The sequence below is a fragment of the Megalops cyprinoides genome, chromosome 3 (assembly GCF_013368585.1).
Source record: "Megalops cyprinoides isolate fMegCyp1 chromosome 3, fMegCyp1.pri, whole genome shotgun sequence".
In the NCBI taxonomy this organism is placed as follows: Eukaryota; Metazoa; Chordata; class Actinopteri; order Elopiformes; family Megalopidae; genus Megalops; species Megalops cyprinoides.
This window is the reverse complement of record NC_050585.1, coordinates 39,331,196-39,343,295: the sequence shown is the minus strand read 5'-3', so window position 1 is coordinate 39,343,295 and position 12,100 is coordinate 39,331,196. Positions and strand designations below refer to the sequence as shown.

Sequence of the window (12,100 nt, the reverse complement as noted above, 5' to 3'; positions counted from 1 at the left end):
ATGCTGATTTGAGTCCACTGCTTCTGGATGCTGAAGCACTGGACTGAATTCTTCCATGCTGCTCACAGTTTATAATTAATTTGTGAGAACAGAGCAGAAATATTATCATTCCACACAATACTTCATCCATTTCATGCATTTCACATTACAGCTGCTTTCTGCTATTTTACTGGACCTTTTGTAAATATGTCATGCTGTTTTTTATTCAAAAGACTGTAGATGATTTTTAAGATCCCAACATTTCATACAAAGCTGTGGCTATTGTTTGTCATAGCATTGCAGCATCACTACCCCATGAAAATGCTTTCAATGACTCCACAGTCATCCTAGAAAAAACTCAATAACATCACCAGCTGTGAATATTTGTGTATAACATTACATTACTGTCAATTATCAGACACTCTTATCCAGAGGCACTTACAATATTACCCATTCATTCAGCTGGATATTTACGGAGGCAATTTTGGGTTAGGTATCTTGACCAAGGGTACAACAGCAGTGCCCCTGTGGAGAATTGAACCTGCTTCCTTTTAGTTTTGAGCTGTTTATATCACATCTGTAATAATTTCATTATTTGCATGCCACCTCAATACCAACCCTGGCAGTCAGATTGCCTCCTGCGAAGTGAGTGGGGGTTCCTGGAGGATAACAGAAGAGAAACAGATAGCTATGCTAAGTAGGGCCCCGCTTCCTCTTCCCCAGGTAAGAGACTAAAGGCTCATTTCCATCAGCCATGTTAAACTAAAGTTGACCAAAGTTGACACCTTACTTAATCGTATCTACCTAAATCACCTGACCTTGCCACAAGAAAATACTGGCATTTGTATTAAGAGAGAATTGGTTTGCTCATAGTTTGTTATAATCTGACCAAACTGAACTTTGTTAATCAAGATTGAGGTTTTCCCTAGTCAACTACCAGAGGTATGCTCCTGTGGGACATAGAAGCTAAACTGGATATCAATGATTTTAAGTAATGAAGTGGGCAGTAAGTACACTGTACGCCAAATGGAGACCATTGCTTCAATGACACAAAAGTCTAGGGAAGTGGGGTCTCTGAAGGCAGTGCTGAGGATGTGTAACCAGTGACCCCCCCCCCCCCCCCCCCCCACCTCCCCCAAACCAGTCAGGGACAGGGCTAAAGGCAGGCCCTGCCCACAGCCACCCAATGCTTCCATTTGGGCCCATCTTCTTCCAAAGTAATGCCAGGGACACATTCTCATCTGACACCTGCTTCCTCTTTTTGGACACCTACTGTATGTAAATTTAGCAAGTTATGCTTACAATAAATGACCAATTAATACATGTTAGATGTAGCCTTTTTAATTGTGACTTGATCTCTATAGAGCCTGACTTTCAGCTGTAGTAGATCATGATGTGAAAACAGAACAGACTTCAAGGCAGATACCATCACAAGATCCGGTTTTATTTTTCAGATGTGGCCTTATAATCTTCATCAATGGCAACATGAAGCCCAACTTCATTTTGTTCATTATCAAGGAATGACCTGATAGCATTTCACATTGGATAAAGGAAACTAGCCATGTTTGAAAGCACTGCACAGCGCAGCAGTACAGTAAAAAGACGGCATAATTTCGCACTGTACAGTGGCTGTGGTCTACACTCTGGGAAGAAAGAGATGGGGAAGGATGGGGGTGGGGTTGGGGCATTCTGTCTGACAATCGCCTTGAATTCCAGCATTCCCAGCATTCCACAGGCAATGGAAGCCCTGACACGTTCACACAAACCATGCATACATCCAATGCACACAACCACACAGCCACTGTCAAACATACTCATATACAGTGTGCACTGACATGCCATAAAAAAACATGCTATGAAAGAAAAGAAATCTTTCTTGATTAAAAAGGTTTTGAAAATGTTATACTTTAATACCCTTGCAGAGAGCAATTCAGATTGTAAACAAATAATGATTTTTAATACAGAACACATGAGGGTTACATTTACTCTTACTTTTAAGTCTATAAATAAAAAAAAAACTGATATAACAAATCTACACCAATATTCTGCTTATTGGAAGTTAAATGGAAGCTTCTGGACAACAAAAGGTGCAACTTCACCCAAATTCACAACAAATTCACCAAACTACATCATGATATTCACACTGCATCTGAATTTCATGTCTCATGATCAAACGAAAAGAAAATTGAGGTTTCTGGACTTGTTCAAGAATCCATGCCCATTGCCCACTCTGAAATATAGGGGGGGGGGCTGTTATTATGCTTTGGAGCTGTTTCGTTTCTGCAGGTCCTGGAACCCTTGTTAAAACTGAAGGAATTATGAACATACCAGAACATTTTGGCCCAAAACCCAGTTCCCTCAACTCAGACTTGGCTCAAAATGGACATTCCAGTATAACAATGATCCAAATCTACAAAGAAATGGTGAAGTGAGAAAGACATAGTTGTTCTCATTTCAATTCAACTGCTCAATTCAGGACCTAGAGCAATTCTGCCAAAGGTAATGGTCAAAAATGCTCCCTAAGGGGAGTCAGAATCTCATAGAAAACACAGGATGTGTCAGTGTAATTCATGCCAGAAGGGGATTTACAAAATACTTATTACAGGGATATGAATAAATGTGACTCCTGTGTTTTCCACATTAAGTCATTATTTGCGAATAATCTAAATTTAAATAATCTAAATCTACTTTGTGCAATGCCATTAAGATTTAAGTTTAATACAGTTTTACATTTACATTTTGTGTGTGTGTGTGTATATATATATATATATATATATATATATATATATATATATATATATATATATATGTATATATATATGAACACACATTATACATTGACATATAAAGGTATAAAGATCTTACGGGAACATTCACACAGTCATATTAAACTGCCTGCATTTCATTTTGGAGCCACAGTGTCTCCCCCTCCCTGTTGCAGCTGTCTCTATCACCCAGGCGCTGCTGAGGCCCTCATCACTCGTCCCATTCCCCATCCTCCCACCTCCCGTCCCAGCACGTCTCGGTCAGCACAGGTCAGCTAAAACGGGCCTCTCTCCAGAGCCTTCTCACGGCAGACTCCACTCTATAGCAGGGCTCCCATCGCTCTCACTCACAAAGAGCCTGCGTCTTCCCACAGTAACATCAGTAATCACCAGCAGGTCTCTCTGTCTAATTCAATCTCATACAACTTTATTAATGCCAGAGAAGCATGGCGAAGCCGTATTTTTCTGATTACTTCTTTACATACCTACATGCCTTCGTGACTAATGTCATTTAATACATCTTTATATGCTGAGCTACAGAGGAACAAAGTGGCATGACTGGGAACAGGCACAGTAATTGAACGCATTTTACAGTTCATCTTATGAGTTGCAGAGACCATATGTCAACACTCAAAATAACCTAACCCTTCATGCGTCTAGTTTGCGCTACTGAGCACTGAAAATAAACCCCTCTTTGTGGTAAGAGACTTCAGGAGTGTTTCATACACAGGGTGACATAATCCAGTGCACAGTTACTCAGATCCATCACAGCCCAGCTCATTTGTTTGGCAAGGGTAGGTAAGGGCTGAGTGACTATACAAATTCTCTTGTACATGTAGATGTGTCACTGCGGGATCCCCCTGGCCCTCTGACCTCCCAGCAGGCATTTTACTGCAACTGCTCTCCTGGTGCCAGAAACCAAGATGAAGTGGGGTGCCCCTGGTGCTATAAAACAGGAGAGGTTGGAGCTGGAAATAGGGGACCCATATGATCACTACAGCTGATTAAAGCCACCCTCCTGGTTCCCTGGGGTGGAATCCCAATTCACACCCATTAGTTCATTAATCTGACTGACGTGTACTTTAATTTAAGGCGGCCTACTGCTGCTGAGACCCATTCTCACAGCTGGGTTTATCCAAGGATAGATAGCTTAGGTGGCGCATAGCTCATGGGTACAACAGCAGTTTCTCACTCAGGATATATTTCCCCCATAGTTCTGAATGCTCACCGGCACTTCACACTGCTGCCCAGGTAGTCTGCTGCCAGGAATGCCTGGACTGTCCTGATAAGAGGTGTGACTCACTACAACTCTGTTTCCATCTCCCCTCTCTCTCTCTCTCTCACACACACACACACACACACTCTTTCTCTCTCTTGCTCACCTGACACTGGGCTTTCCCCACTTCCAGCACAAAACAAATCAGCACAACACACTGATCTAGTTTTTCTTTTCTGTTAGTGATTAAAAGAAAAGACTTCCTGTTAGGCCCCTGGCCATTTCAAAACTAGTGAAAAGACAACACACCAGAGAGTGACTTCCCCTCATGGCCAGGAATCTGACCTGAAAGAAATGGTTCCGAGTGCACCAGTCAAACCTTAGCCAGACCTTATTTCACAGTCTAAACACACAATGAGCTGATCATGCCTTCTACATACTTGTCTATGCTTCAGGGTGGAGTGACCTGGGAGATAGGCCTGTGGCCTGGGCCCCCCACCACCAGATGCCAGTCCTTTGAAGGTGGGAATAATCCAGTTTTAGTCATGAAGGAATCCGTAGTGCTTAATCATTAACCCAATACAGGTGCTGTTCCCCTGGAACTCTAAAGAGGCAGGGACAGGCTTGTTGTACAGGCAGTAAGGCTGGGATTAAACAACAATGACGGCTTGCATTGATGCTGCTGCATTTAAATCCCATCAAAGAGGTAAAAAAACTAATTTATCTTTAAATATCTGGAGCCAGACAAGTAATTTAGAAACATTCCCTGCTTTCATGTTGTTTTCTTTGCTTTGGAACGCCTGGTCCCTCCAGACACGCTTTGCTGACAAAGTCTTCATTGGAAACAAGGGAGATATCCTGACTTACAGTCCATCTGATACTGAAAACAAGACCCAACTACAAAACAGGCTGTAACTATAACTGTCGCCAGTTTTCCTGTCTGGTCAACATAAATCCACGGTGAGGCTGGACTTTCTACCTCACACTACTTGTCTGTCTGTAAACCCAGAAACTGATCTGGTCCACTCTATGCATCACTGAGCACTGCTGGAACCTATCTAACTCTTACACACTGACAGACAGACAGATGGGGGAGGTGTTGTGTGGGGTAAAGAAGAGAAACCCAAGTGCAGAAGAGTAGGCATCAGATCAAGAAAAAAAAAAAACAGATATGACTACAAGCAAAAACACATTCCACTGGATTTGCGACAGTATCAGAGATGCCCTACAGAGACAGCATGAGGGAAAAAGCAGAGAAATAGATCGCATGGTGTCACATTCAAAATGAGTTACTGCTGTTTATATTCTTAATGTTTAAAAAATACATTTAAAGGACAGAAATAGCTACAGTTCATCTGAGGTTGTCGTAAAGTACGGAAGTTTTCCTGTAAAACAACAACCAAAAAAAAACTGAAAATCTTTTCTTTAAAGGAATTGAAAATCCTTTGAAAGTCCTTCTTTTCTTTTTCTTTCTTCCAAAATTAGGACTGGAATATAACTAGCACACACGTTTGTGTTTCCTTCAATCAAGTGGAACGCAATATATTTAAAAGGAAATACTAGTCTTGCTTTCAATCAGTCTAATTAAAGTATATTTTCCAGTGCCTCATGTGGATGGAGTTAATTGGACAACTGTAACTTTGCCGGCAGCCAAACAATACTCATAAATAACTACATGAAATGTGAAACACACCTGGCTTTTCACTTTTAATAGAGCAGACCATAGATAAGGGTGGTACAAAAGAACACACCCACCAGACGTGACCCCTCTGCAGAAAACACCCTGATGACGGAATGAAATTGGAACCAGCAGAAGAAGAAGTGGTAAAATATCAGATGTGAGGTGCGAAATGATTTGAAGATGTTCCTCTCCTCATGAGAAACATGAGCCAATGGAGCCAAGGGCCAACAACAGGGAAGAGTGCTATGGAACATCAATGAGAATTTGGCATAATTCCACTTCCCATAAACCCAGAGAACAGCATGAGACAGACACATACGGAAAACAGGGACATTTCCACACAGTGCACATATAAATGCATGGGCACCCAAACACACACACACACACACACACTCACTCTCTCTCACACACAGACACACACACACACACACACACAGACACACACACACACACACACACACACACACACACACACACACACACACACAGACACACACACACACACACACACAGACACACACACACACACAGACACAGCTTGAATAATGCTGGACTTCAAAATTCTGCTTGAATAGCCCTAATCAGAAAACAAAGTCAAGGCTGAAATGTTTTAAATTCAGACAACTTGAACACAGGCTGAAAGTAGCACCTGGTTAAAGCCCCAGGTTTACCTTAAATTTACAACTGTACATGCTTTGAATCTATTCAACCTTCAGAAAACTTCCACGACAGCTGATGGGTACAGGCTGCTCCCTTTCCTTTCAAAAACAGCTCAAAAAGAAGACATTTCTGTTTGTATGAGATGAGTCACACATAAACACATCAGTCACCTTGAGATCTGACTTCCTCTCTAAGTTGCCAGTGATACCAATGATGACCTGTGTCTCTTACACAGGAAGACCTTAAAATGTTATGTGGTCTTACATATACTGTTCAATGGTTTAAAGTTTATGTGTGGTGTCAAGGAGTTTAAACTAAAAAAGGACACTTAGAGAGAAGCCCTGAATACTGAACTAGATCAGTTTTGACTGTTTAATCTTCAGTACGATTCGGAACAAAGAGGCTGATCTGGAGCCAGTGTTTATGGCCTCACTCTATATTCACCATGCATCTCAAAAGAGAAGCTGTCAAACTAAAAACCTTATGTGGCAGGTAAATGATGCCTTGGTTTTCTGGCATATGAGCTTGTTAACATACATTCTTAGTCTTTTGTATGTCATTCTGTTTCAAGCTGGCTAAATGTTTCAAGAGAGAGCTTGGAAGCACAAACATCAGGATTTCAAATAAAGGAAAAAAACACTGACAGTTCTACAGGCAGGAAGGTACAGATTACTGAGTAGTATTGCTGATTTGTACTTCCCTCTTTCAATGCCTACACACACATATATATATATATATTTCTTTTCTTTTGTATCTATATATATATTCATATTTTTATAATTTATCTATTGTGTGTTTGTGTGTGTGTACATGTGTAGAATGTTAATGTACCGTCTCAGGGGCTGCACAGCTAATTTCGTTGTACAACAATGTGCAATGACAATAAAGGCATTCTATTCTATTCTATTCTATTCTATAAAAACATACACATTTTCTTCAGAAAAATTCCTGTCCACATCTGTTCTTCATTCCTGAAAAACATACTTCACACATGATCTGAAAATGCTGGAAAAAAAAAAACAGGCTGTGGATGTTGAGCTCTCCCACTAGGCATTTTCTTTGCCTCTGTCCATGTGCACCTGTGTCATGATAACAGACCTCTTCAGAATGCAGTCCTGTTTACATGACCTTACGTTACATTCATTTAACAGACGGTCTCATCCTTCTAGCACCATAACAGGAGTGTATCCATTTAACTTGAATGACCAACAGTGTCAGACCAGGCAAACAACACTCCCAGACCAGTGAATGGGAGCATAACACTGTTTAAGCCCTACCACAAGATAACTTGTACAACCTGACCAGACAAGGGAAGCCAAGTATACTACCAAACATCACAGTCACTAGATCACAGAATTCAAAACACATCATGACACTACACATAGAATAAACAGCAAGTAATACAAATAGCAGGTGTTAGGAGGTGGGAATTGATATTTATGTGATAAGGTGGGCAGCGCTTCTCCTTGTGGGCCTATTACTTCTCTTCCAGGGATCCTTTGATGACATTATTTAGATTCAACCCCGTATTCTTTTTCTGGTCTCCATCAGTTAAATCCACTGGCATGTGAGGGCTGGCAATGCCCTTCTTCTGGTCGGGTTCCAGCTGGAATCAGAACTGAGAGATGGCACATCGACTGAGCTTCAACTCAATCCCAGCAGGAGTCTCCAGCTGGACAACAGGCACTTCCTCTCAGACTAGCCAGTGCCAGATAACCTTTGACCTCATTACTGAAGGCCACATCAGTGGGGCTATGGATGAAGCCTGCTGTAATTTATAGATTGGCACTGCATTTCCTTACTGACAAAACACAGCAGACCTTGCTGCAGTGGCAAACAGTGCCGCACTGATTCATTCATAAATGAGCAGGTAGGCATTGTGTCATCCTGAAAGAAGTTATGACTAAACTGGTCTGCACTACAAAGGACCCATAAAATCCTAAAGGCACCTTGGCAGGACCATATGAGAACTTTAACAAGGAGACTGTGTGGTGTAGTGGTTATGGAGGAGAGCCTGTTACCCAAAAGGCTGTAACTGTGGAGCACTGCTGCTGTGCTGTGGGCACCAAGCAAAGTACTAAACATAAATCACTTATATAAAACAGCTGTATCTATGGATATGTTAAAAGCCTAGACAACAGCACATGAAGGAGAAGAACTGAATGAATAGAAACTTTCATTCTAGCCAACTGCCTCCTCACCACTTTTGCCAGACACTTATTACTGTGGAACAATGGATGGGGCAAGGGCAGACCAGCAGGCGAAAATTAGGATTAAACACCCAATATGTGCTGCACAAGGCACCCTCCCCTTCATCTCCCGCCACCTCACTCTCTCCCCAGCCTCCAGCTGGCTTCATCGCACAATTGTAGATCAGCAGTTGTCTGCCTTTCCCCTTTCTCTCTGCCTCCCTCTGTCTCCAGCCTGCCTCTTGCTCCAGTACTCACTCTCTCTCCTGCAATGACTGCTTTTCAATGGACCTTTTTTGGTTTTTGCTGTCTTTCTGTCCCCCCCTTTCTTTGTCTCGCACTGCTTTCCACTCTAATGCTCCAAGAAAAAAAGAAAGAAAGGGAAACTCCACAGAGCATCGACAGCTCTGCTGTGTCACCGCCAATTACCCAATCCGGCACTGTGTGCATGTGCATGTGTGTGTACGTTTGTATCTAGTGCTGTACGTGTGGGTGTTCATCTTGTTGTTTGTGTGGAAGGGGGTGTAACTTTTTAATCCATTCCTTCAGTCCTCTCTTTCTTTGTTCTCTTTCACTGCACTCCTTTTGCCATTGATTTTCTGGGAGACTGTTGTACTGTTGTGATTTTTATTATCGTTATCAATATAATGGGCATGGTGAAGAAAGACAAGGCACTTCATTCATTTATTAACACCCTTAAGTAATTCTTTAACAAGGGCACCAAGAGATGACAGCAACATTGTGAACTGTTTGGAAGATGGCTTGCTTAATATAATCGTGATTCGACAAGCACGTAAATCTTCAAAGACAACCTCATGACAACATACTGCCACCGCACCGCTGAAGAGAAGCTGCAAAGTGTATGTTGTATGCTGCAGTCAGCTTTTGTTCCAAACAGCTAATATGTGACAGGCTAATAGCATGGCGGAGAACTCTAGTATATGTGAGTCCCTCAAGCTAATGAGAGGGCAGGAGCAGCATGGCCTCTCCTTCCATGGTCCTTCTCAACGCAAGGACTCAGCAACACCATGTCCCCTGCACTTCTCCCCCCACCGATATACATGCGGTTTGAGCGGAGAGATCCTCTCCCAGCAGGCAGCTGGGAGAGATCTCTTGGCACTCCAGGGGGAAGGAATGTGGAATCTGGAATTTCAGAATTCAGAATACTCAATGCTCGTGTTGTGTACTGTGGGGTCCCTTTGTCCCTAAAAATCGGACTGAATTCCGGGAACAGAGAAGGGATGATGGGCTAGTGAAGAGATTGGGGGGGGGGGGGGGTACTTGGGAGAGGTGGAGAGCCACTCAGGTTCAGAACTCTTACAAAGGATGATGGACTTACCCCCAACGAACTGGATCCCCCCAGCTACGCGTCCAATGGTTCGGGAGATGAGGTCGGAGATGCAGCAGCCCATGAGGGCGGTGAGGGCCACCAGCAGCAGCAGGCCGCAGCCCACGCCCGTCACCACCGTGCAGATGCGCCACTCCAGGCTGGGGATGCCCTGGAAGGAGGCGTAGCGGCCGCACTGCTCCAGCATCACGGTCGTCTGCCGCACCTCGTCCCGCACCGGGTACGAGCAGCGCCGGAAAGTCCCGAAGGACACCGGCTTGTCCATCTGCGAGCCCAGCAGCCAGTAGGGCATAAAGAAGCCCACGCAAGAGGCCACGGCACACAGGAAGGACAGCAGAGCCCACACCACACCTGCACAGGTCAAGCTGGATGCCATTGCTGGGATTTACGCACTTTTTTTCAGAATTCCCCGTACTTCACACCCTGATTTTGTTTTCCCTTTAACTGCTCCACACGTTTATCCGCACAGCTAACACCACGGCTCTCCCCATCTCCTCACTGTCTGGTGACCCCTGCGGGGACAGAATGAGAGGTAACCGTAAACCACAGACTGCGAAAAAGATTCATGGTAGGGGTAAGTACATAGTGGACTACAGGCAAATTGTGTAAAACAGCAATATGGACATTGCCAGGAACAACACAAAATAGACAAAAATAGAATCGATAAACGGCAAGCATGTCACCTTTGTATGAAAAATATACGGCGTGACATTAGCACATACTTACCTATGGAAAACGTTCCTTTGGAATATAACAACATTAACAGTGGAAATGTAGGAATAATAATATATACGAATTCGTTTGGAAATACTGACCCGCGTAATGCACGTGAAGACAACACCACCTTAAAGTTCGTTTATGAAAACAAAATGACAGAGGTCACGGAAACTGAGCACTTACTGGCATGCAAGCATGTCAAAAGCTCTTGCGTAAGAAAAATGGATTTGCGTGAAATAAGAAAGCCCACTACATACATTCATTTGATAAATGTAAAATTGTTAATATCGTTCAAGCATATTTTTATACATATATATTTGTCAGGCAAACCTGGGACTGCAACAATTTACAGTAGCTTTGGTTCGCTCATTATTGGGTGAGTTTTACAAATCATTATCACCCGTTTTTATGACTTAATTGGTAGGAAATCACAATGCAAGAAGCTGACGCGAGACACGAGAAAATAACTTTACCCTGGTATATGTGCGATAAGACATAAACCTTTAAAAAAAAGCATGTAAGCGGCAATGTGACAGAGCGGCTAAACTTACATTGTTTTAATGCCGACGTTCTGTTAATCCGTGGATTTAAAGGTCCGCTTTAATTCAACTGCTCTGATTTCACGATAACGATAACAAACTTTAAAAAGGCGAGGGTTTATCCATGAGTGATGACACAGCGTGCGCTATCCAAAACCAGCTCACAGTAGGAAGGAATTCCTTTTGTCACTTTTGTCCGCTCTCACTTTGATTATATAGGTTCCGTTCCACCGCCCCGTGTCTCGTGAGCCAATGTAGCAAATTTGATTTTCCGGGAGCTGTGGGCAGTTAACGCAGAGAAATGCCTCCGCTTCAGCCCTCAAGAAGAAACGGCGTCTAAACATTCCTCTGGCTAGAACGGGGAGGTCTGTGCGCCACATTTACGAAGGGACCATCAATCAAAAAGATATCTCCACCCAGGGGCTGAACTGTTTGTTCGTGGTCTTGTCTCTGACAGACAGTGCACACACACCGCCTGGCTGCTGAGGACCTACAGTACTATCTCAAAATAATAATTAATGCGTATTCTATGGATTGTCTGCACGCCGCACTTTTGAAGTCACTACTGCACAATTCACGCTGTCTTTCAACAAAATACAGGTGGCAAAGTAACGTGTAATGACAGTACAATAATGACGTTTTTCATGCATTTAATTCAAACGAACCGGTTTATATAAACCTCTGTGATTGATCTTGAACACACAAATGACTGGTTAGTAATTCAAAGTATAAATCAGTAAAAGTCAAATTAAATTCAACTGAATTGCAGTTAAACATACTGTCCTTCTCAATACATTCAGGAAGCTATGGATACGCACTCTCTGGTTGTGATTGAATAATATGAAGTGTATCTGTCGTGAAGCATGTATGGGGTTTCACAATTTTTTTTTTCCTTTCTTTTGTGATTTCCCAAAGATCGTTCAAACACAAACCCACCGACATCAAGATAATCCCCCATAATGTCATACACTCGGGCAGACTTAACGCTGGAGTCAGAGAAGCTACA

General features: G+C 42.8%; 1 protein-coding gene across 1 annotated transcript in view; it reads right to left on the bottom strand.

The window, feature by feature from the left end:
* Window positions 1–11,477, bottom strand: part of LOC118775267 (LHFPL tetraspan subfamily member 6 protein-like) — a 42,024-nt gene extending 30,547 nt beyond the window's left edge. Inside the window, exons 1-2 of the mRNA XM_036525093.1 lie at window positions 11,107–11,477; window positions 9,830–10,350 (exon numbers count right to left, since the gene is read on the bottom strand). Coding sequence (XP_036380986.1) covers window positions 9,830–10,214 — 385 coding nt within the window. The 5' untranslated portion in view covers window positions 10,215–10,350; window positions 11,107–11,477. The remainder of the gene's footprint in view (window positions 1–9,829; window positions 10,351–11,106) is intronic.
* Window positions 11,478–12,100: the final 623 nt, after the last annotated feature.